At 37.9% G+C, this 26,364-nt stretch overlaps 1 protein-coding gene across 1 annotated transcript in view; it reads right to left on the reverse strand.

Moving 5' to 3' along the window:
- The window catches only part of VAV3 (vav guanine nucleotide exchange factor 3), a 406,520-nt gene that overhangs the window by 175,428 nt on the left and 204,728 nt on the right, over positions 1–26,364 (reverse strand). The window contains exons 10-15 of the mRNA XM_032621142.1: positions 23,981–24,076; positions 19,865–19,933; positions 18,136–18,222; positions 15,114–15,199; positions 13,460–13,592; positions 12,954–13,063 (exon numbers count right to left, since the gene is read on the reverse strand). Of these exons, the coding sequence (XP_032477033.1) occupies positions 12,954–13,063; positions 13,460–13,592; positions 15,114–15,199; positions 18,136–18,222; positions 19,865–19,933; positions 23,981–24,076 (581 nt within the window). The remainder of the gene's footprint in view (positions 1–12,953; positions 13,064–13,459; positions 13,593–15,113; positions 15,200–18,135; positions 18,223–19,864; positions 19,934–23,980; positions 24,077–26,364) is intronic.

Consider the following 26,364-nt stretch of genomic DNA (forward strand, 5'->3'; position numbering starts at 1 on the left):
ATAAAACATCAGGTTTATTCCTTACTAGCCATTGGGCAAGAAACTCTTTGGAGTAAAGAATGGGGAAAGCACATCCTGGGACATGGACCTGGTAGGCTGAAAGGAGCATGGCTAGGATCTCAACTCCATCGTGAGCTGTGTGGCTCAGGCAGGTTACTTATATCTCTGTTCCTTAGTTTTCTTATTTGTACAAACAGAGATAACTGCCCCCCTCATGAGTTTTGGGAAGATTTACGAGACAAATATCAAAACCATATAGCATTGTGCTTGGAATAGAATGTTAATGTCAGAAAATGTTAATTCTCTTATGGGATTGATGCAATGAAGGACTGAAAGAATAATAAATACAGAAGGTTTTTTTGTTCGTTGACTCTAACAAACTTTGTTAAATAAGACAGCATTATTTTTTATGAATTTTTAAATTTATGGAGCCCATTAATTTAGGGCATTTGTGACTTTTGAAATTACCATCCTTTTTTTTTTTTCAAAGGGCTGGCTGCTTTGTGTAGACAGTGATGTTACAAATATAAAGATGTGGATTGGACTAAACAATTAAACTAAACCCATTGACCACTGGAATATTCTAATCACTTCTGAGGCGCACAATCTGAGCTCCCAAATCTCAGTGTTTCCTTGGAGAAAGATGTTTAGAAGAAAGCCCACCATTCTAATAAGCGACAGACAGGTCAAACACATGGTCCAGATAACTTCAAATCTGGCTCTCCCCAGGAAGAAGAAGCTATTCAATGGTAGTCCAGTTTATCCTGAAGGAGAAAAATGACAGTGTTTTCACACTGCGTTCATACCTCCAGTGACTTATGTAATACACAGCCACTGCTACCTAAGTACTGGACAAAAACACACACACATATTGATTTAGAACTCAACTTAATCCACCTTGAGAACTGGCCAGGGCTTAGTCTCAGACCCTGAGCCTTCTCCTCCCCAATTCTTTTACCTCTAAAAAGGGAATTTAAACTTTGAGACTAAAATCACATAATGCAAATGCCATCAAATCAAATAAAATCAAGTCTCTGCATAAATCATACTAGGCTCAATCCTATGATAAGGTGACCAAAAAACTTGCTATTAATTAACTTGTAAATTAAGACAATTAATTTTACTCTAAGGAAATTCTTTGAAGCCCAAATCATCCTTACTGTTAATAATATTCAATGCTGTTTATTATTTGATTCCATCAAGATAACCAACTCTTACGGCATCACTAAAATATAAGTAGAAAGTAATTAAGTTCTAAATTATATTTTTCATCAAGTGTGTGAATATACTACACATGAATACCTCTTGCTTATAAAACAAACTGATGGAAACTTTCATCTCTGGAGAACAATAGTAGGTATTCTTGCTGTAAATGAGACAGTGTGGTGCAGGGGAAAAGCTCTGGACTGAGATTCAAGACCAGTCTCTTTTTCACTTACTGAGTGAAACACACACACAAAATACTTAATCTCTTCTCTCTTTTCTGACTCTATGTTAAAGATAATATCTCCCTGGCTATCTCACAAAACTCCTTAAGAATCAAATAAGGTATTATCCAAAAACACTCTGGAAACTATAAAGCACCACATAAGAGTAAAGAATTATCCCTATATGCTACCAGACTCTAAATGCTCTAACGTGAAGGAATTAAAACCTGAAATCTTCCTTATAATACTCAGAATCAAAAAAAAAAAAATCGTCATGCACAATTCAGTCAGAAGTCCCCAAACTGATTTCTGAACACCTTGAAAATTAAAATTGTCTCATTTACCTTTTTGTGGGAATGATAGCAGCTAGCATCATACCTTGCCTATAATATTAGACTGACATTAAACATTCAATTTACCCATACCTTTATCTGATCAGATTAGCATTCTACTCAACTAGTTAACGAAAGAATTCTCCCAAAGTTTCTCTCCATTTATTCAAAGGAAAAGTATGTTTAAAACATGGACTTGGAGAAGAGCTATTCCCAAATATCTGAAGGGTTACCATATAGGGGAAAGAGTTAAGATGTCCTATTTGGGCCCAAGAAGGGACGTTAGGAAGTTATACTTGAATAGACATGTTTCAATTCATTATAAGGAAGAATTCTCTACAGTCAAAGCTAAACAAAGATGGAGCAAATAATTCCAGAGGTAGTAAGTTCCTCATCAAAAGAAGCACTCAAGCACAGGCTACAATTAGAAAGAAGTTGTAGGAAAGGCTCAGGTGTTGGAATAAAGGAAAATTAAACACCTCTTCAGAGTGTTTATGAGTTCGTAAAACAATACAGTTTTTTCAGATCTTGGTTATCACAAACTGGCATTCAGAATAACGGGAGAAAAACCACCTTGAACAAATTAATTTTTCTGAATTATGTATCAGTGGTAAATGATATTTTTCCTAATTATTTTAAGCAAAAAATGCACATACTTAACCTACAACAGCTTACTTTTCCTAAATTAAAAGGAAAAGGCTTCAGTGAAAATGCCTTCCTTAGATCCTCAGAGGGCCAATAACTCTTTACAAATTTGCCCGAGAGCATCGCATGCATTGGATTTTTCTATGTTCAAATGTCCAGTTCCATTCTCCTTACATCAAAATAATGAGTGGTATAAACTATTTCATGTACCTTGCAATTTGTCACTGTTTTGCATTGACATTATAATGCTGACTTGAAAATATAAGCCCTTGTTAGAATGTAAACTCAGTGAGAGAAAAGAACTTGTCTTATTCATCATTATATTCTTAGTGCCTAGAATAGTTCCTGGGCATGTATGGGATGCTCAATACACAAAAAAATAAATGAATACAGATATACAATATTCAGTCTCATTCAGTAATTGTTTCAAGTATGACTTTCTTATCTCTTCAACCAGACTGCTAACTGCTTACTATCCCATGAAGAAGAAAACTGAAGTTTCTCTCATTGTTCCCATTGTAAGGATGGCCAACCTTCAACTGCAGCTTATTTTGTATTGTGTAGCCCAAAGTAACAACGCCTGCGACCTAACAATTTCTTATCAAGAAATATCTTAAAAGTAGTACATGTGACATTAACTGTAATATTAGGTTTAATTTAATTATAAATTAAAGCTTGCTTACTATTATAGAATTCACTGATTATGTCATTTTCTTAGAGGAAACCAGTTGACTCACTACAACAGACGGTTCCAAAACAAACTATTCTTTGTGTTAACTTCTATATAACCCAGACAAGCTGGAGACAGCAGTGACCACAACTGCCCAGTTAAACTCTCCTGCTTGCACTGTTACTGTTCTCATGTACGAAGAAGAAACACACACACACACACACAATGGATCAAAGGCTCTGTTATAAAAGCTCAGGGACACCAACACTAATTCAGCTGAATTTTATCTGCATTTATTTTTAACCAGAGTAATGCTTGTTTGCTGATGGAAGTTTTGATATCTATCCTTCATTCTTCCTTCTGCCTATGGCTTCTCCTTCCTTATAAGCATGCTCAGGAATGCCAGAAAAATGTCAAATAAGTATTAAATATAAGCTGAAAAAAAGGAGGGAGGTTGATCTCCACTAGGCAATAACAGAACAAGAATAGTATCTAATATTTACTAATGCTTTGTCATGCGTGAAATGCTTTTGCATGTTTCTGGATCAAACAGGCTACTGAAAAACTCCATTTTATGACAGCTGTGATTTTTCTGATCACTGTCCCGTGTCCTACTTCCTTTTATTGCTGCCAGGAAACTGCGGTTTAGTTCCCTATACTGACTTAACTGCCAATTTTGAAAGGTTATAGACAATACATGAGATTCAGGGAGAGTTGTGCTGGCTTCAACTTGGGAGATTAACGTGAATAGGTCAGTAGCATGAGGCTCAGCGCCGCCTGGGGGGCGATGGATCGTGTCGGCATGGATTTCATATCCATAAACAAATTCTTCATATTAAAAACTGGTAGTGAAATCCTTTAAAGGAGAATGAATAAAAGGTTGTTTTTAGAGTGAATGATTTCTCCCAAAAAACAAAAAAGCATGTGGGCAGACAAATTCAGAGATGCTTTATAGATTGATACTTTGGTAATTGTGCCTGTAAGGTTACCAGTTTCCAAGTAGACACTGATGGGCTTTGGACACAGAAAAAATGCCAAAGCAGATGTCACTGTAGTCAAATGTCACACACAGCTCATCCAGGAAGGCTCACCCTTGGACCAACTCTTGACACCACCATAGCCTTCCTTCACCCCTTCTAATGTTCCTCAGTGTGCTCTCCAAAGAGGGAATTTCAGAATAAATAACAGGCACAAGTGTCATTACTGGTAGGAAGAAAATGCTTCAAGAGCACAAAGAGCCATCACTGACTAGAAAACTATCCTTGCTGATGTGGTCGACTGTTGAGTAGAGACAAGTTTACCATGTTGTTGCTACTGGCCTGGATTCTCGGGGTCTCAAAGTGCTTTCCAATAAACCACAGAATAAAACTTAATGAAACCAGATACCTGGATGGCATTTTTGATATTCAGTTGGTCAGTACAAAATAATGCCAAATACATATAATTCATCCAGGTATTTTTGTTCTGGTTTTGGTGGAATAGAGAACATTTTGAGGCTAAATCATCATGATGACCTAAACAGGAATTAGTGCTAGTGAGAAAATCACACTTCTACAAAAAGCCACAGCATGGCACCAGTAGAGCTGAGATCCTTTTGTGGCAACACATACTCACTACATTCCCTAGGCCTGAATCATCATCTCTCTGCTGTAAGACAAGGGTCGCTAACTACAGCCCACAGCCTATCTTACTGGAATATACCACACTCACTCATTTATGTATTATCTATGGCGGTATTCTTACTATGATAGACCTGAGTAGTTGTGACAGAGACCATAGGGTCCACAAAGCTGAAAATGTGTACTTTCTGGACCCTGTTCTAAGAGATGAAATTCACAGTCTCAACAGGTACTTATTTATATATTTGAGAAGATCCCAATGGATCTCCTAACGAAGAAAGCAAACAAGAGGAGGGAGAGGAAGGGAAAGGAAGAGGAGAGAGAAGCAGTAGTACCATTATCCTAGTAGTAGTGGCAGTAGTAGCCAGAGCAGCAGTAGTTTGGGCTTGCTATAGAATTCTCTGATTTAGCTTCATGTAGATATTGGGGGACTCTCCATCTAGGCAAAAATATAAATAAAGTCAGTCTATTTTTTAAATTTATTTATGTACTTACTTATTTATTTATTTAGCTGTGCCAGGTCTTAGCTGCGGCACACAGGTCTTCATTGCCATGTACAGGATCTTTAGTTGCAGTATGCGGGATCTTTAGTTGCAGCATGTGAACCCTTAGTTGAGGCATGCATGTGGGATCTATTTCCCTGACCAGGGATTGAACCTGGGCCCCCTGCATTGGGAGCATAGAGTCTTAGCCACTGGACCACCAGGAAAGTCTCATAAAGTCCGTCTTTTAAATTTGCACAATAGAATGTCAAATCTGTTGCCAAACCTTGGATATCATAAACATGGGTCTCTCATCAAACAACAACAAGGACCACTTCTCTTGAGACGCTCACCAGATTTTTTAACCCTGAATTGATGGGTAACACAACACAGCTTTATCCCTCCAAATCCCGGGATGGCTAGGGGAGGCACCCTCTCTCTGGCCTGACTAGCCACCCCCCAGAGGAGAAACAGTGAGGTCAGGTCCTGGTCCACTGCAGGGAGCAACATACGGTGGGGAGGGTCACACTCCAGGTGCCACTGAGGGTGTTAAGGAGACCAGGGAAATGGGAGAGGGAACAGGCACGTGAAATGAGTCTCCCTTGTGACGCCCATCAGTATCACAACATGTAGACAGTGATTGGACTTCAGGGGCAAAACAGAGAAGAAGCAGAGCCGCTCTTCTGAGTCTGACAGGCGGAAAAAAATTGAGCAGGTCAGGAATCGGGAGTGTGGACAGAGAGAAATATGAGGAAGTAGGTAGCTTTGAGCATCTCAGACCTTAGAACCAGTCTAAGTTCTATATCCCCTACATCTTCGAGAGGCAAGGAGGTCCACAATTTGCATATTGTTCTGTAGTTTTTAGCAGAAATATAGATTAGATCAATATTACTTGAAAGAATCTAGGTGATGTGAAAATTAGCCATCCTGCTTGGTTTTCTAAGTTCATCTAAGCATCGAGTAAGACTGCCCAAAAGAAACATACCTAGATGGACAAAAAGAAACATAACCTGGGAGCATCAGGTAGGTGTCTACAAAAATGCCTTTAAAAAACTGCAACCTCATTCTTGAGGGATAATTTAAGAAAAATAATAATATATGACATCAACTTCTAGAACTTCAAAAACATCTAATGCTGCTCGTGGAGAACATGTTTTTCTGTATCTCTTACTTAAGGATCCACATTATAAAGCCTTCTTATCATACTAGTGAAAGTTTCTTTCCCTCAAGGACTGTTGTATTATTTTGTGAGACAGTAAGAATTTCTTAATTCATCTTTTTTTTAATTGACCTTATTGTCAGAAAACTTAGAGTAGAATTTCAGATTTATAATAAAAATATGATTATCTACTATGTGCCAGGCACTGTGCTAGGATTGATCATGCATGTGAATAGCATTGACAAGATCCCTGTCCTCCTGGTGTTTTCAGTCCACTGGGAGAGTAGCCATGAAATAGACAGCTAGATCTAATGGTAATGCCCTCAATCCAAGGGCCCAGGCAACTCGGTCTTGGGGCATTAAAGGTACATATAGGTCAACCAAATAACCAAACAGAAATTTCATTCTTTACTTAACATTTCAAAGGACATCAAAAGGAATATAATTCAGACTCTACAGAAATGCATTTCAAAAGTCCCTTTTCCCCTTTCCAAACCCCTCAGACCCCATAGCTATTCCAGAGCCTCACTCATACCAAAACCCAAAACTTTCTTTGCATCCCCAGACCCATGAAGCTTTCGTTTTCCCTTCTCCCAACACTATCTATGTATTCAATAGTTCAATTTAGTTTCTCTCCTAATAAGCAATAAAGAATCCTTACTCTTTTGGAGGAGAAAAGACAGGTAAAATAGAGTATGCAAGTAATAGATTATCTTTAATAAGGAGGGGATTGTCGGGTCTCGGGAAGGCTATAAACACTAAACTTGGATAATTTTTGTCTGGCCATATAATTACAATTGTGAGAGAATACTAGGGAAGTGAGGTTACTCATTTAGCACAGTGGTCAGGAGAGATCTCTCTCACAAAGTGATATCTAAAGTCAAGATCAGTAGGATAAAGAACCAGCTACCCAAGGAGCAAGAGGAAAGACCATCCTGGTAAGGAAAGCTCACGGTTGAATGCCTGAGGCCTGTGCATATTCTCCAAAAACTGAAATGCACTCAATCTAACTATGGCAAACAGGTGTGTGATGTGGCTGAAGAGATGGGTGGGATAAAACCATGCAGGGCCTTCTGAGGTCCTGGTAAGAATTTTGATATTATACGGAGTGCAGTAAATAGCCAACAAAGGGTCTTAAGTAGGGCAGGACACAGCAGATCACCCTGGATGCTTCTTGAAGAATGGAGGGGGCAGGGAATGCAGAAGCTAATCAGAGATGTGGAAGGCTTAAACCAGGGAGGTGAGGGTGAAGATTACAAGCAAGTGGTCAGATTTAATCTGCAGAGATTGGTGAGAAACTGATTCCATGTGGAGGGAAAAGGCAAATCTTGGCCCTCCATCTAATTACACTTGAATAGATGGGACTGGGAGGAAGAGACTATTTTCATAGAAATATCAAGAGTTCAGTCTTGAAATACAATCCACTATATATTAACTGAACGCTATTATATTTAGAAGCTACAGTAATTAAATTCAATTGCAATAGCTCCCTCAGTGCTATATAGCCAGGGCTTCCAACAGTGTCTGGCAACAAAGCAAATGCTTAGTAAATATTGGGAGAATAAATGCAATTTCCTCTGATAATTACCCTTCTGGTATTCAGAATCTCTGAGAAATACCTTTAGATTAAAACAAATTATATTGGATAAAATATAATTTTATATTTAAAATGTGAAAAACATACTCTTTGCTTTCATATTCAAACTCCAGGAGGCGAATTTCAGGAAAACGTTCTCATCTAGTGGAGCCTGAGTCTGCGGAGAATGCTTTGAAACATTGTTCTGTTTGACCTCTGATTATTTAAATTTTTCTTTTTAATTCTGTGGCATGTGTGCTTTCTATGGTGAGTGACCTCAAATTCCTTCTGGAAGTAAATGGGGAATAAATTAGAAAGATACACTGTGGCTCAGATTAAACGTGATTTGTGAAGTTTCATGGCTGCATTCCCGCCCTTGCCTCACCCCACTTGGAGAGCGCTTCTTTTCAGGGGTTCATCCTAGGGAACGAAGCTCAGGGGCTGCCCCTCCAGATGACAAGGCAGCCGGGTCCCAGAGCCCCTCCCCAGCTCTAGAATTTCCATACCCCCTTTTCCTTGTCTTCTCCCCACTCCCACTAGTCTTAGCAGCTAACAATATATGCTGGGCTCGTATTTTAGCAGACATTAATGGTCTCTATGCTATTTTTCCTTAGGTAAGCCATGTGGCACTGTTCCTGGCATGTGGCACACAGTGAAGAAATCTTGGTGTGGTAATAATGGTATATGCATCTTCATGGGGGCTTTCTTTATTCAAGGGAGTAAATATAAATTGTTAGAATTTCAGGAATTGGGTGAAGTCAGTCAGAAGAAATTCCAGGCAAAAGGGCCTTTCAGTTCCCTTCAATAAATACTACAGAGGCTGGTTCAAAACCTGCCACTTGCTACCATATGCAATGCTTTTCTGCCCCTGTTCTACTTTTTCTTTCTCTAACTTTTCCTTTTAAAAATCTTATTATTCTATTACTCAATTTCTTTATTTTACCCAACTCTGACTTATTTCTAGAAAACTTAAGGACACTGTCTGATCCTCCAGGTCCTAGTCACAGTGAAAAAAAGAAACCTGATTTCAGTTTTAGATAACAGGATTTGAGTCCAGGTGCTTATTTGAGCACCTTCCTGGTTTAAAAAATTGCTGGGAACTAAGATCCTGAACTCTATTGTAAATGTTATAGCACTGAACTTGTACAAATGAATGTGCTGAAATACTCCTGCCATTGCTAGTTTCCTGAGCTATAAAATGGGTATGACATGTTTATCAATTTAAATCTAACAGGAGAAAACATTAAAAACACTTGATTTAAGGGATTTGGGGGAAACACATCCATAGCTTCCTAACAATATTTTGAACATTGCTATGGGCAATGTTCACATCCACACTTTCCAACGTCATTATGAAAACTAGCCTAAGCTAATAAAATAACATTTCCCATCCTATTTCACAGATAACTAAATGGAATTGTGGGAAACAGGAACAAAAAGCCCTTTTGAAAATAAATAAGAATAAATAATGTGTATCAATTAGGCTTTTAAAGATATAAATATATTATTTAGAGTGGGATCTCCAGAACTACAGCTCTTGAACATTATTTGGCTCAAAAACTGTTCTAACAACCTCAGAGCAATCAGTCCTGCTACCACTTCTTCTCACAGGGAAAAAAGAAAAGAAGACATCCTTCTTCCTCCCCTATCCAAGTGGGTCACTGCTGCTTTTCTCTCTGTGAAGCCTTTCTTTCGGAGGTTTGCCAAGTTTACGTGATCCAATGCAGATAATGTTGGAAGTGGCTATGGCCAAAGAAGGTCAGAGAATAGGGCTACTGAGTGGGGATGGGGGTGTGCTTGGGAAGGACAGAGGCTGAGATTTAGGTCACCTCTGGGGAGATTTGAGTTTACCGGATACTTACTGTTTATTGGTATTCATGCTTTTCTATGGTCCATTATAATAGTCTAAATTAAGAGCAGTATTCTAAACTCCTTAAAGGTGATTTGCAAATTTTTTAAAATAAAAATGATCCAACCATCCTATAAACAGCAGAATTGCCATCTTCTGTAAATAGAACTGGCAAGCATTTCGTCAGTCTTAAAATATCACCTCCCTTGATTTCCTGCCCCCCTCCCACCAATGCCTCCCTTTCCTTTTCAAAGGTCCTTAAAGTGACACTCCAGAATGCTCTAGGGGGACCTACAGGGCCCCTGTTAATGCCAAAGAGACTGGAAGAAGCTGGTCTGTGGCGAGACACAAGGCTTACTGTTTATCATGTATTGTCATGAATGCTGCAGGATTTCTCAGTTTTCTTTTTCTCTATGGCTTATAGACTAAGAGTACTTGAACTTTAAATAGTGGATAAAATAGCAAAATTTGAGCCACAGGCAAAGTCTTAAGCTTCAGGACTTAGATTATTCTACCTTCCTGAGCACAAGACAAGCAAGACCTGTCTTACAAAGCTGGAAGCAGGACTTTCCTGCATAACAAGCTTCAAAAGAGAAAGGAGGAAATAAAATAATGGGATATTCTGATGCTCGAATAAAATCCTACTTTTATTTTGCCTAATTTTAATTTACATGCCATACATGGCATAATCCCTGCTTAAAGAAGCCCTCAACTTTGACTTTGAGCAATTCTCAAAAAAGGGTACTTCCACCCTCTCACCATCTGCATGGGCAAGTCAGTGGAACTCTAAAATACAAACAGAGTTTAATGGATGTTTAATTACATTGTTGAGGTGCTTGGATAAGGCTCAAAGATGAAGAACCCCACCCAGTTTCCCTGTGTGTAGTACAGCCATCTTTCCTGTGATGGAACAATTTGAAGCTACCCATACTCTTCCCTTATGTATATACCTATAAGGCAGCGACTGATAGCTGCATACAGCTACCCATTTCTCCTTTCTTCCATAATCGGAGAACCTTGATTCGTAGCCAAGCATAATCCTGCCCAGAATGAAGATGGCATTTCTTGGCTCCCTTGTCAGATGTGGCCACATGACTAAGTTCTGGTCAGTATTATGTAACAGAAGTTGTAGCATTTCTGCAAAGAATCCTTAAAAATGAGGATCACCTTCTGCTGCCTAGAATGTAGATTATATAGCTAGAGCTCCAGCAGCTATCTCGGACAACATGTGACCAACCCTGAGGACAGAAGCCACGCTGACAATGGCAGAGCAGGAAGATCTGAGCCTGGGTTCCTGGCAATACCCCAGAGAGCCCAACCCACCCCTTGTCTACCTACCCCAGATTCTCTTCCATGAAAAAGAGAGATAAGCATCCATTTTGTTGAGTCTCTTGCATCCAGAGTTTAGCTGTTTGATTTATAGCAAGTGAACAGAATATTAAGTGATGCACCTATCAATACAGTCCAAGGAGCCCACCTACTCTGGACAACAAATTTAACTTCCCTCCTCTGCAGAAATTCCTTCACTCATGTAAGGATCACATGAACAGAACCCGTAAGAAAATACCAGCCCAGCATCCTTCCCACGAGAGCAAAGGTATGAGATCAGCTCTGCTTTTGCATATTATCAGCAACCCCAGCATCCTGTCACTCCGATCCCAACTGCTCAAGTCCAAATATTGCCTATCGCTCGAAACCTCACGACAACAGCACACTAGGTTTATGATGTAGCCCACAATTCATCAGAGACTGGGTGGGCGGAGGTCACCAACTTCCTCACTTGTGACCCAAACCAAAAAGGTCCCTGTAGAATAGCCATTTTATTGATGCATACAACTACTAAGGTCTTTTAATTATTATAATCAATAACAATAAATTTTAAAAACTACAATAGTATACTGGAAGATGTCCTCTGAATTTATAAGTCCCTATAGGTATATTAGGATCCTAAATACAAAACAATATTAATAATAGTGATAACAACAGATACCTCTTACAATTCAATACCATATCATTGCTGTTGTACTATCTGGCCACCATTCTGCTTGACACATATATCTGGAATTCAAAATATCATTATCCCTATTTTAGTGGAGGAAACTGAGGCTCTGAGAGGTTAAACAAATTGGCTAAGACTATGCAGCCAGTCCATGGCAGGGGTTACTGCTGAACCCAGAACTGTCTGTAAGCTTAAAACTATTTTAGCTGCACAATCGGATGTCTCAAAGTGTTAGAGAAAATAATCTAAGGAAAATCTCTATTTTTCTCCCCTCAGAACTACAATAAAATATTCTAATCCTATTTCCATTTTATATTAACATGAGCATTTCCAAAAACAAAACAAAGGAGAAAGCAAACAAAAAATCTGATAGAGTTTGTCTGCAAAAGGTAAATAATGCTAGAATACATATGAAGCAAATCACAGAAGTGTTTTTTCTTAATTTCACCTTTTGCTAACAGCTTCAATTTCAGGGTGACCTATATGTTTCCATAACAAGGGTCATTATACACTTTTTAATCCATGAACCTCAAAACTGAAAAGAAACTCCTATAATAACATGTCCTTGTGTAATCACGTCTCTGTATGCATTCCTTTTTGAACATGTCTGATTTATTTCCCACCTCTTTTTTGAGTTTCCACTTTAATAAAAGGAAAAAACACTGAGAGAAGTCAAGCCCTGAAAGCATTCATTGAATACGTCAAGGAATTTACCCAGAATTCAGACAATAAATGAGTTAAAAACAAACAGGAGGAACAAATCAATCTTTCTATTAAAAATAAGATATTTGCATGTATGTATGTACGTGTGTGTATGTGTTTGGGAGTATTTCTACTTAATTTAAAGATATATATAAAACATGGCAATTACATTAAAAGTTTATCATTAGAATAATTAATATTTTCGGGGGCTGCTAAAAGCTAAAGAATTAAAATATGCCCATGAGAAGAAAGTCAAACAGAAGGTTAGAGCTCCCTCTTTCTTTTTCTTGAAGAAATTCACCAAAACATCTCTCCCAGGAGACCAAAGTTATCAAGCTGACAGCCTCGTAGCATAGCACTCATGCTCAGAGCAAAGTGTTTTCACAGCCTCTGTACACATGCTACAAATATTAGAGTATGTTTATTGGTAGTTCATTGTTCATAAGAAACTTATGCAGTAGAAAAAAGCACTTTTAAAAGTAGAAATACTCACAAAGCCATTTCAAACTGTTCCAGCCACTTTTTCTTTAAATCTTTTGTTTTGCAATAAAATTCTAACCCATTTTGTCCTTGGATATGGATGAGGTAGAAGCCATAAGACCACTGTTAAAATTAATATTCCTCAGGTTAATAGGTATCATTGATTAATAACATCATGTTTCCAAATTCACTAACACACCACCATAATCATCCACAAACCACCCATAACATTATCATCAGACAAACTGTGAACAATCAAGACTACTGTAGTCAACTTCATATCTAGAACAATTGCTATGCCAAGTGCATTTTGCTGCCTTGATCATTAGGGCATTAGAGGTGATCATTATCACCTGTGGCACTGTCCAATTATTTCTCACAGAGGCTTGCTTCTAATTAATCTCTAGAAACAAAAACACCTGGATGGATAAGCGGCCTCTCACATTAATGTATTAGCATACTTTCCTTGAATAGTCAAAGTTATGAGTAAATTACAGTTATTCATTTCCAAGAATTTACCTTTTTATTTTCTTTATCAGTTGTAGGATTGTTGGCTATTTTGTACTGCTGAAGATCTATTATTTCCTTCATTTCATAGTTATCACCTTTCCTTTTACATACAATCACTGCCAAATCAAATAAGAAGATATGCCTGAGAGAGAGAGAGAGAGAGAGATTTATTTAAACGGTTTGGAAGCATGTGTATTAATTCTTCTCAGATAAAATTTAATTTATCCCGGGAGTTAAAGACAAAGGTAGTGTGCACATTGAAAGAATGAACTGTGTGTCCTGGCACTGCCCTTTACTAAATGAATCACCCTGCTGTCCCTCAGTTTTCACAGTTAAAAACTAGGCAAAATTATAATGAGAACAATATGCACACTGCAGTTACTGTCAGGAACAATGAAGCCCTAAAGCGTTGTTCGTGAGCTAGTACTTTCTTTCTTCCAGTTTAAAAGCTGAACATTTATGGAATAATATTAATGACAATAGCAGTTAACTCCTACTGATGTTACTAGGAGACAGACAGATTGTCTTGAGAAGCGTTCACCCCTTCCACAAAGATGACTCAGTTTAAATCCCCAGGACCATCTCCTGAGGTACGTATTATTATCATATTCATTTTACTTGGGAGGAAGCTGAGGCTCAGGGAAGTTAGCTCGTTTTCTCAGGGTTACACTGCCAGTGGATGCACAGCAGGATTCACTCTTGGGTCTACTTGTGGAACCTGCGCTTTTACCCTGTATGTTGCTCCTTGTGACTTAATGGACAACCTAAAACACAAATTGAGTGGTACATGACCCAAGTGTAAGCTAGAGAAGTTATGGTTAAATTTACATGTTGATATTTCTCTTCTGTCTTACTAAAAGCAATGTAATTGGGGGAAAAAAACAGACCTTATAATCCTGTCATCCAATACCAATATTTGTATCTTTTCGAAAACGCTCAGTGATTAACATGCATACATTTTTTTAAAACAATAATAATGAGACATTCACGTAGCTCTATTACTTGCATCACTTTCAAAGCCTATTTTCCGGGAGAGGCTAAAAGGATGTGTGTCTCCTGGGAGCTAACTTTAGAGCCTGGGTATCAAGGTGGAAGCAAGAGCTGATGCTGCCCCCTACTGGTTGACTTTCTAGTTTCCAAAGTTTCCAGAAAATGGCCATTTCAACTAAATAAATCAGTTTACCACATAATTAGCTCAACTAATCTTTAAGGACTGCACCTACAAATTTCCCTCGAGAAAATCTCACTAAATGGCCTTCACTTGGACTTCCTGCTTAGGACATGTTGTACTGCTTTTAGTTCTTTTAAAATGCATACCAAAAAATAAAATTAAATTAAACAATTGTGTTTTTATAGTAGTTGTCTATTATTGCTTTATTGCTACTCTCATCTTAATGTGTACTTTTTTTACTCTAGCTGACATTCTATATTTGTCTATTCCTTCTTAAGAACTCAAACTTAGGCAAATCAACAGATACCAGAACAAAGAGGGGAGGGAATACCTAACATATCTATATGAGAAACTAAAAAACCACAGATCGATCTGACCCCTTGTTTTTATTCCTTTATTTCACTCCTTTGTCCTGGAGGAACTGTTTTTAAGGTTTTCACAGTCTCCTGATCCTAATAACTTATTTTGAAAATAAGTACTGATCCTTCTCACCTTTCTTGTTTTGTATGCTTGTCTAGGGTGGTTATTCGAATTTCACCATCTCCCTGAGGTCGTCCAAAAAGCAAAACTGGTTGGTTCTAAAATATAAAATGTGCATGTCTCAGTTTTTCATAATCACATAAAAACAGAAATGAACATTACTGAGGATATTTGCTAGGCACAACTACCTTATAACAACTTTTATCATTTTACCTTTTAACACACTTATTCTAAAAAGCTCAGGTCTGTACGATACGCTTTCAAAAATAGCCTGTCCTTGGTCATCCCAGGAGGCATACTGAAGACATTAATTGATTTTGCTTACACCTCTAACGGAGAAGTTAGCTACCAAAAGAGAGAATTAATTGGAAAAATGCAAATCACAAGGAAGTTACAACAACTAATATTTACTGAGCATCCACTGTGTGCTAGCCACTAGGTACAGGACAAAATGACATAGACTCTGCCCTCATGAAACATACTGCTCAGTGGGGGAACAAATATTCACCGAGGAATATAATTACAAACATGTGGTTGCCGTGATGGAAGAGCAGAGGAAGCATGCATATCTGGGGGACCTAATTTGGTCTAGGGAGTCAAGGATGGCTTCCCTGAGCTAAGATCTTAAGAATGAAAATTTCTGACTGATTAAAAATAATGAGTCATTTCCCCAGAGACAGAAAATAAAAAGTTTTAAGTATTTATGAACACCTACTATACAAGGTGCTAAAGGAAAAAGAACTGACTGAAAATATCACTAACATCTATGAGATTACGTTCTAATAAAAAAAGACATGTAATTAATTAACTGTACTACAAGAAAGTATAAAAATAAATGTTTCTTATCTGTATTTTTTGCAGAAACAGAAAACTCCATCCTAAAACCCATATGGAATCGCAAGGGACCCTTAATAGGTAAAATGATCATAAAAAAGAACAGAGCTGGGATCTCACACTTCCTGATTTCAAAACTTATTACAAAACTATGGTAATCCAAACAGTGTAGAACTGGCATAAACACAGACTTCTAAACCAATGTAATACAACAGAACATCCAGAAATAAGCCTTCACATATATGGTCAAATGATTTTTGACAAGAGTGCCAAGACCAATTCAGTGGGGGATAGGAGAGGCTTTTTAACAAAGGGTGCTGGGGAAACTGGATATGCACAGGCAGAAGAATGAAGTTGGACCCTTACCTTATACTGTTTCCAAAAAATAACTCAAAATGGATCAAAGAGTTAAAACTACAAAACTTTTAGAAGAAAACATAGGGGAAAAGGTTTATGACATTGGATTCAGTAATGATTTTTTAGATAGGACACCAAAAGCACAGGCAACAAAAGAAAAGATTGATAAGGTGGACTTCATAAAAATTTAAAATTTTGCACAAATAACACTACTGAGTGAAAAGGCAACTCACAGAATGGTAGAAAATATTTGCAAACAAAAATGTGATAAGTATTGATATCCAATAATTCATAAAGACAGAAAGTAGAACGGTGGTTGCCAGGGGCTGGGAGGAAGGGGGAATGAAGAGTTAGTGTTTAATAGGTGGAGAGCTTCAGTCTTGCAAGATGAAAAGAGTTCTGGAGATGGATGGTGGTGACAGCTGCACAATATGAATGTATCTAACATCACAAAACTGTACACTTAAAAATGGCAAATTTAATGTTTTATATATATTTTACCACAATATAAAGAAAATACAGCTGTCCAGGCAATGTGCTATGGAATTACAAAGAGAAGGAATTAGGGATTCTTTCAGATTAGGGAAAGAATTTTTTAAAAATTGGACCTTGAAGAAATTTGATAGGAAATAATGAAAAAAGATATTCTAGGCTTTGACAAGATTATAATCAAAGGCAGAACTATAAACGCAACTATGTGAAGAGGTAACCAGAGGGTACTGTGATTGGAAAGGTGGCAGATGAGGTCCTGAAAAGGGGAAGTAGCTGTATGCGTGGAAAGAAAGACAGACCAAAGACATTTCAGAGAAAGAAGCAATAAAATTGCTCTACCAAGAAAAGCATCTTAAATCTATTCATTTATCTGTTTTCTCTCCCCACAGCTTTATCCAAGCCTCCATCATCTCTCTTGAAACGACCTCAATGATTTGCTGACTGGTCTGCCTGATGAAAGGGTTTTCACGACACTTAAATCAGACTGTGAAACCCTCTGGTAAGAACCGTTCACTAGCTTCCTACTGCAATCACTACAAAATCCCAACTCAGAGCCTTGCCCTCCAAGGTTGTGGTGTGTAGTTCTCCTGCCCCCACTCCCCCACTTCAGAGCCCACCCTTCTTCCTTTAACTCTCAATTTCCAGCCTCTCTTGTCTTGCTGCTCCTTGAACAGCCCTGGCTCTTGCCCATTTCAGGGCATCTCACTTGCTATGGCTTCTGCCGGGAATCTTCTCTCTGCAGACCTTTGTGCCACTGGCTTCTTCTCATCCTTCAGGTTCAGGCGACAAATGTCTCAGAAGGACTTTTTCTGAGCACCTTATCTAAACCAGGACTCCCCTCATTATCCTCTGTTGCAGCAACCTGTTCACAGCGTTCATCTCAATAGAGACAGCATTTTTAGACTCTCTTTTTACTGTCTCCTCAACCATGAGAACACGCTGTTCATAGTTACAGCCCCGGCCCCAAGCAAAACGTCTGGCACACAGCAGTCACCCAGTAAATATACATAAAATGAATAAATTAACGGGACTCCACCATGGTTACGTATGGGGGTGAGGGAAGGAAAAGGAAAAAAAAAATGGACTTCAATGTTTAGAATTGGGACTGCTGCAGGGAGAGGCATCACAGTGCGATTAAAGTGACAGGGACAAGCAATGGCAGAAAGTCCCTGGACGATGATGTATCACAGGTGCCACTGAACGTTCATCCTCGTGGATGCTGCCAAACAGAAGTCGGAAAAAACCTAGGACAACAGAAACTTGAAGGTAAACTATTTTTTTTTCAAAAACAACTGGAGAACATCCCCCAATTTGTGGGTTAGGGGAGCTGGATGGAATGATAATTACATACCAAATTTTCTATAGATAGCTGAAACTGTTTAATTTCCCGAAGGGTCTCATTATCTCTTTTCACTTCATTCACATATTGTGCCAAGTCCTAAAGAATAAAGAGAAGGGGAGAAAAGAAGGCAAGATAAGATTAGACAAGAGATGAGCACTGTTTGAAAGAAAACACGTCATTAATTTCATTAATGGTAGAAAGTTACCACTATAACTTTTCAATGACAATAAAATGAATACCTAATCCAAGCTGCATCTCAAAAGCAATTTAAAACTGTCTGGAGTACAGCTGGGAAGACTGAAGCCTTGTCACTTACCACACCCCTGAGAAGAGTAAGGATCAAACACAGAAACAAACAAAATATCCTGCCGTGCAGAGCAACAAAAAGGAAACCAGGTCGGGAGGGTGTAAATTCTAAACACTGACCTTGAGAGAATCACACTTGAACTTGGGTTAGAATAAGGGCAATCATGAAGGATTAGTCGGGAGAAAAAAGTAACTAAAAGTTAGACAATGAATCTAGCAGGGCTGTTGTCTGCATCCAGTTAAGCATCTTAGTTCCTGAGAGGGTTCAGTCAGGGAAGCCAGGTCAATTTCAAAGAGTTAATAAAGGGAAGTGAAGGAGAGGAGAGAAACCACAGAGCGCAAAAATGAACTAAAGGGCACAAACAATGCTGGCCCTGTTTCTCCATGTGCCTTCACCTATTTTAAAATGTCTTTTCTCAAATTTGAGGAAACATTAGCTAATCCTTCCATACTGTAACTAGCTATTTTTATGATATGTGCTCCAGATTTTTCCTGTTTTCTGGGTTTTCTTTTTTCCCTACCCTCTTATATTTATCTTCAACAGCAGGAACAGAACTCAGGCAAAAGCAGTTCCTAACTTTGTTCTAAATGAAAGCCCGACTTTTCATAGGATATATCTATAAATGATTTCTTTTAAAAAATTGGAAACTTGATATGATTTTTTTTTTATAATAATAAATAATGATGGGCTGTTTCCTGACAGGGTACTAAAGTCAGCTAAACACAGAGCTAACACTGAAACTGGCACAAGGGCACAGAGAAGTAATTATGCACTGCTCTGGGCAGAGTCACATTGGCATTTTGTTTTGACAACAAATATTTGTGTATGTTTTAAGCTAGGGACAAATATTATTTCTTTCAAAAAGTCCAGCATAGCGTGGAAATCGGGGTTTTACAGATTCCCCAATACGTTCAAAAAGCCTGCCTTCACCTACTTCTAGTGCTTGATTTTCAGATTTACCTGAAATAGAAACCCAGACTGATCACTTGTACTGGTACACAGCATCCAAAAAGGTAAACCTGGCTGACATCCTCACTTGAGAAAAATAAGTCACACCAGTATTCTGAGGTCATCAGCTAAACTGCTGCTTGCACAAGCCAATAGGTTTCTACTAGCAACCATAAAAAGAATGTGAAACAAAACCATTCTATTAAATCATTCCTGGTAGTTATAGAAATTGTCATACTTTCATAAATACTGAAAGTTATTTTAATATACCTCTTGGTTTTATGTTTTTGTCCAACAATTAAATCCATGCAAGGATACTGATTTCAGTTAAAAATATCCAGCTCTCCCCTCCAAAAACAAACCTATGCAAATACTTATAATAACCTCTATTAGCATATCATACATATGTATTAACAGTTTATATTCTATTGTTTTTAGGCAAGAATTAGAAATACAAACAAGTTAATGCTGCATTCGTCTAACCTTCATCGCATCAAGAGCCAGTTTCAAATTTGCCTTCTCCATCGGATCAGTGGTATGTTTGACCAGCTCCTATTTGGAAGATATATTTTAGTACTACTTTCATCAAATTAAAACCAACACATAAGAAAACATTTTACAAATAAACCATTTTTATCATTATTCTCACCATAATGTGATAAATCTGATTTAACTAGGCTCTGTTTTCATCAAAAATTTCAAACTGTAAGAAGACCAAATAGATATCAAAAGGACATGAGACAATGGTCAGAAAGGTTTTCCTTTCAAAGTTGAATGTGAATTCTATCCCCCACCATCACACTGACACTCTTGCCAGATGTTAAGAAAGATTCCCCTCCTTGACAACTGAACTGATACTTTTTTCTTTTTTTGGCTGCACCACATGGCATGTGGAATCTTAGTTCCCCGACCAGGGATCGAACCCGCGCCCCCTGCATTGGAAGCGTGGAGTCTTATCCACTGGACCACCAGGGAAGTCCCTGAACTGATACTTTTCACTTGTTGTCAAACTTGACTTCTCTATGGCTTTGTATTCTGACAACTCCATCTCTCCATTGGCCTCAGGGACATCAGGCTCTTCTGTTTGTTGCTGTTATTTTTGTTAGTTCATCTTAAATGTTGCCTATTCATTTGTCTTTCATACTTTCTTCTTTCTTTGCACCTTAGAAATGAGTTATTATTCCCTAGATGTTCACCTTAGTCTTCTGTTATCCTTACGTCACATACTCTGTGAATTCTATCACAACCATTGCCATAACATCGCCTATCACCTAATGTGACAGTCACCCTCAAATGAATGTGCTCAACCCAGAATTCACGCCTGAGTCCCAGACTCATATGTCCTATTAAATCGTTCTACCTGGGTTTCTCGCAAGCCCCTGAAATACAGCATGTCCACACTTCATGCACCTTCACTCGCACCCCTACTCTTGCTCCTGTTTATGTTTTACTGAATGAGGGCACCTCCATCACTTAAGCCAAAACCTCAAAGGTGCCCCTGACTCCTCCCTCTCTCTCACCATGTTCTGTTTGTGTTAACTTTGACCCTTCCCCTTGAAACCTCCTCCACTGGCACTACCTCGGTTCAAGTCCCTGCTCTCTTTCAAATGGGTGACTGTAATAGGCTTCTGATTCATCTTCTGACTTGCAGTCTTTCCTTGCTACAATCTAGTCCCTCGATTGACATCAGAGTTAAATCTCTAAATGTAAATCAGATCCTGTTACTTAGACTTCTGGGAGGTGCACAAAAGCTTCAGGTTGTCATGCATACCTCGTAGATGCTTCATGATCTGAATTCTGCAAACCTCTCCCAACTTCTCTCTCCACTTCCTCTCAGACAACCTATGCCCTACTTCTACTAAGTTAATTGCAATTCTCAAAATAACGTTCTAATATCTGATCCCATTAGGCATGATGCTTTCTCTCCTAGAAAGCCCTTGCTCTCTGATCCACCTGTCAAACCGTCATTCTTCCTTCAAAGCCCAACTCAAGAAACACTCCTCTGTGAAGCTTGCTATGACAGAGGCCTCTTCTCAAGCCATAATTAACTAAGTCTTTATTTGTACCACCTCTGTACCTTCTGCATACTTATCACGTCGTATTGTACTTGGCAGATTACATTTCATTTTCCCCAATAAAACAGTGAACTTTATCAGTGTGAGGGTGGCTGTTTTACATTGTTGAGAGACTCACACTGTATGCAGCTCATAGGATCCATTCAAAAATCTTTGCTGAGGGGCTTCCCAGTGGTTAAGAATCCACCTGCCAATGCAGGGGACACAGGTTTGAGCCTTGGTCCGGGAAGATCCCACGTGCCGCGGAGCAACTAAGCCCGTGCACCACAACTACTGAGCCTGCGCTCTAGAGCCCGAGTGCCACAATTACTGAAGCCCGAATGCCTAGAGCCCATGCTCCACAACAAGAGAAGCCACTGCAATGAGAAGCCTGCGCACTGCAATGAAGAGTAGCCGCAACTAGAGAAGCCCGCGTGCAACAAGGAAGACCCAATGCAGCCTAAAATAAATAAATTTAAAAAAAATCTTTGCTGAATTCAATACCAGTAGTGTTTCTAGTTGTAAACAGAACCTACAGGTATCAAATCTGTTAAGTATAATAAACTTGTCAGAGTGATACTCTTTTGTTTCTATTTTTACTTTTCCTCTATTAAATAATAACAGTATTCTCAAAGTTTCAAACCCCCCACTATAAAATATTTTAATTTTATAAATCCGTGAGTTCAAATCATAAGGCATTTCAAAAATGATTTACCCACTAAAATACAGTAGTAAGTAGAAAATATTCAAATTCATACCACATTTAACACATTTCTAAACAGTAGACAAATTAATTCTACTCTACACTATTTTGAAATGGAAAAACATTTCTAGAATTTTTATCTAAGTGTGGTATCCCAGATAAAACTTTTCCTATTTTAAAAAATCATCATGGAACTAAATATACTTTTGAAATTTAAAATATCAAACAACCCAAGAGAAATGAGCAGAAAAAGTTCACTGACTTTCCAAAAGGTAAGGTCATATTTTATACTTTTATAAGTCTGCTTAAAAGCTTTTTTTTTTTAACATCTTTATTGGAGTATAATTGCTTTACAATGTTGTCTTAGTTTCTGCTGTATAACAAAGTGAATCAGCTATATGCATACATATATCCCCATATCCCCTCCCTCTTGCATCTCCCTCCGACCCTCCCTATCCCACCCCTTTAGGGGGTCACGAAGCAGGGAGCTGATCTCCCTGTGCCATGCGGCTGCTTCCCACTAGCTATCTATTTTACATTTGGTAGTGCATATATGTCCATGCCGCTCTCTCACTTCGTCCCACCTTACCCTTCCCCCTTGCCATGTGGTCAAGTCCATTCTCTACGTCTGCATCTTTATTCCTGTCCTGCCCCTAGGTTCGTCAGAACCATTTTTTTTTTTAGATTCCATATGTATGTGTTAGCATACGGTATTTGTTTTTTCTCTTTCTTACTTCACTCTGTATGACAGACTCTAGGTCCATCCACCTCACTACAAATAACTCAATTTCATTTCTTTTTATGGCTGAGTAATGAAGAAAATAGATATTTCTTGAAAACTGCAACTTTTAAATTCTTCAATCAATATTTGACTATACTAAAGTTACAAGATAAATTATTATCTTCTTTTGGACATGTTTTCAGTTTCATGATGTCTCAGAAATTGACTGCCTAAGTCTTCCTTATTATTTCTTCATAAAATGCAATTTGATTAAGTTGCTTTGAGTTTAGGTCTCATAAATGTTTTAACGCATTTGTAAGGAATCATCAGGGTTTGAATTTTTCTGATTTCTCAGTAGAAAATAGAAATGACTAATAATTTTGCAGTTACAGTTCAAGAAATTTAATATACAAGATGTATAAAGCACAGCAAACTCAGAATTATATTTCACATACAGGTAGTAGATCTTTTTAAAATGGCATTTCACAAGCATCAGCAAAGCTGATAGACTAATACAGTAAGACATTTCTTTGGAGCAGAACTAATGAGTCTCCTGGTACAGCTATCAAGTTAAATTTATAAGACTCTCCACCCTCATTAGAAGACTAACCGTGGAAACCATAAGCTTTGGGGTTATAACAAGAATCACTTCAAAATAACTGCAGTCTTATTATAATTTAGTATAGCAGAAAGTAACAGAGTGTGACACAATTCTCTTTCGTTTATGGTTATAAGGCACAAATTCTAACACAACCTGTCAAAATTCAAGTGTATTGCAACACTGAGATTCTAATAAATGATTACTGCTAATGACAGAAGACTTGGTTGAAGGGATATTTGTATTTGTTTTGCCTTGTTTTTAAATTTTTTAATTTTTTTGGAGCCAGTTCTGTTTGAAGAACTCAAAATGTGACTGTGTGAAAGATACAGAATTATCTTTGCTTAAAAGGAAGAAAAAATTTCCAGCTGTTCTGTTATTTCCCACTTAGCTATCCTCATAATTGAAAACTGTAAGGGGATAGGGCTCCAAACAAAAAGTTTCTGCAGCTTAGTTGATGCTTCATTAATATTGTGTTGAATTAATGAATGAACAAATAAACAAACAGTTTTAAGTTACATACCTGAAGGAGAAGGTGATACTTTAAAACACGCTGCATAGGAACCACAAGCAAATCTCGAAGAGTAAACTTCCCATTATTTGCTCTTTTAGAACATTCCTAAAGAAATTTTTTTAAATTGAACTGTTTTAGTTTTAGCAAAAGGAGTCATAATACAAACGTTAAAGGATGCAAACGCCATAAGCAAAACTGCTATTATACAATAAATATTTTGCTATTTTCCTTAACAATCCTTCTTTCTTAAAAATAGGAAGTATCGTCAGTTAACAACCAGAAGAAACAAACAAAACTTGTAGCATTTCAACTCTAAATAAGAATAAATATGTAGAACTATTTTACACACGAAAATTATTATCTCTAGTGGTCCTCCAGCATCTTCCCCCCACTTACCACTTAACCCTTCACCAGTCTCCCCAAGCAGGCCTGTGGACCAGGCATCAAGAACAAGCCCCATTAATCAAACCCACTATGTTCCCTCCCCACCATCATGCCTTGGTTCATTTGGTTCTCTCCAACTGCCAAGTGCTTGGACTAGTTCCCAGCAAAATTCATCATCCTCTTGAAGAACTATACTTCAAGGCTGTTAGTAATAGTCCCAATCAAAATTGTGCTGTCTCTCTGTGCCTTGTGGGTCTCTTAATTATTGTTGTATATGTATAATATCTTCCCCGATATATTATGTCTTTTATATCTCTTAAGAATCTAGTATTTACTGACTAAACATTTGTTGTAATGAATGAAATGGAATGACTGACTCCCAAAATTTGCTAAAGTATAAACCCACTACAGGATTCAAAGTTTTCAAAGCCTCAGATTTTATTTTTTTAATCTCACAATCTCCTTTCTTACAAGTTTATCAAAAAATAGCATTGACGGGTTCACTCTATTGACATTAACTATGACTTTGAGGAAAGTACTTTGAATTTGCAGTGTCAAAGCCTGAATTTGAATCAAGTTTGGCAATTCTTGTCTGTGTGACCTTGAACAAATTGCTTTTCTGATCTTACTGTTTCTCAAATATTCATGGTATCATCCAAAAAAAAACAATAAGGTGTCATAAAGATATTTTTATTTGTGAGCAACCTAAGTCCAAAATCCTCAGACAATTACATAACCAAGACCAAGGAATTTTCCAGTTCATGGAAGGGGTTGTATTCAAGAAAATACTCTTTAGTTTCCCTTTTGCCCACACTTAGCTTTTCCAGCACATGGAAGGATATATTATATTATCAGGAGCTATAGAAACAAATACCATTAGCTCCAACGACCATATTGAGTTAATGAGTGCTTGACTACAGCTTTCAAACAAGAACTGGTGACACATCCTGACATGTTAGCTCACATCTTGTCAATTGCTGGGGTTCACTGGACAGATAACTATTTCAAATGATTTCTTGCTTCCACAGATTATAGCGAGTTCTGGATCATGGGTCTCAAATAGGAGGTCAAACTGTTAATATTATTGTAATGAATGGGTCTCATCTTCCCAGCTGCATTTTAAGTTCCTTGGAAATTGAGGTTGTATCTTACACTTCTTATGTTATGCCATCTTAACATAGTGTTAAGAACAGAAATGTTATACATTTAAAATTTACTTTGTTATGTTATGGAAGTCAGTGTAAAACTGTTGGGGAAAAAATTATTTCAAGTTCTAAGTTATAAGCTCAGGAAGTAAAGAAACTAACAGCGCTGGCATTAGCTTACAATTAGGGGGCCGAGACTGAAGTGTAAAATGCTTATTAGTATTGAAAGCAAATAAAGGGTAGAAATGATTCTTGCAAACATCCAGTCAAGTGCTGAGCCTCAACTCCAATTCTAAGTGAAAAGAAAAGAAAATGTAATAGGGATGAGCCAGCTTAGAGAACAAGTTAAGAGACTCTATTACCCTTCACCCCATGTTATCTTGGTTCTACAGTAGGGGTGAAAAAAAGACAAAAATCATCAAGAATAAAAATAACCACAAAACAGAAGACATGAAGGAGGCAGAGAGAAACCTAGTATAAGGCAGCTTTCCCTCCATCATGCTGGGACTTGCAGAAGACAGTTCCAGCAAAGACTATTTGTTGAGGGCTTATAGTAAGTATCTGGTTAAATACTTCCAAATCAGACCCACGGTTAACACAACCAGCGTCACCTCACCCTGAGCCTTTCAAACTCAGTCTGAGGTTCTCTCTTTCCCGAAGACTTACAGTGACTACAGAAACTATAGAGTATGCTCACTGGGCAGGATTTTGACAGTGAGTCTGAAAGAAGGGAGAGTAACATGCAAACAATGCTGAGAATATAATGCAGGTTTGATTGACCACTTTGTGACTCCTCTCTTGAACCAGAATTATATATCTTTATTTAAAAAAAAAAACTGCCTAAATGGTAGCTCTATTAGGAAG

The sequence above is a fragment of the Phocoena sinus genome, chromosome 1, assembly GCF_008692025.1.
Source record: "Phocoena sinus isolate mPhoSin1 chromosome 1, mPhoSin1.pri, whole genome shotgun sequence".
NCBI lineage: Eukaryota > Metazoa > Chordata > Mammalia > Artiodactyla > Phocoenidae > Phocoena > Phocoena sinus.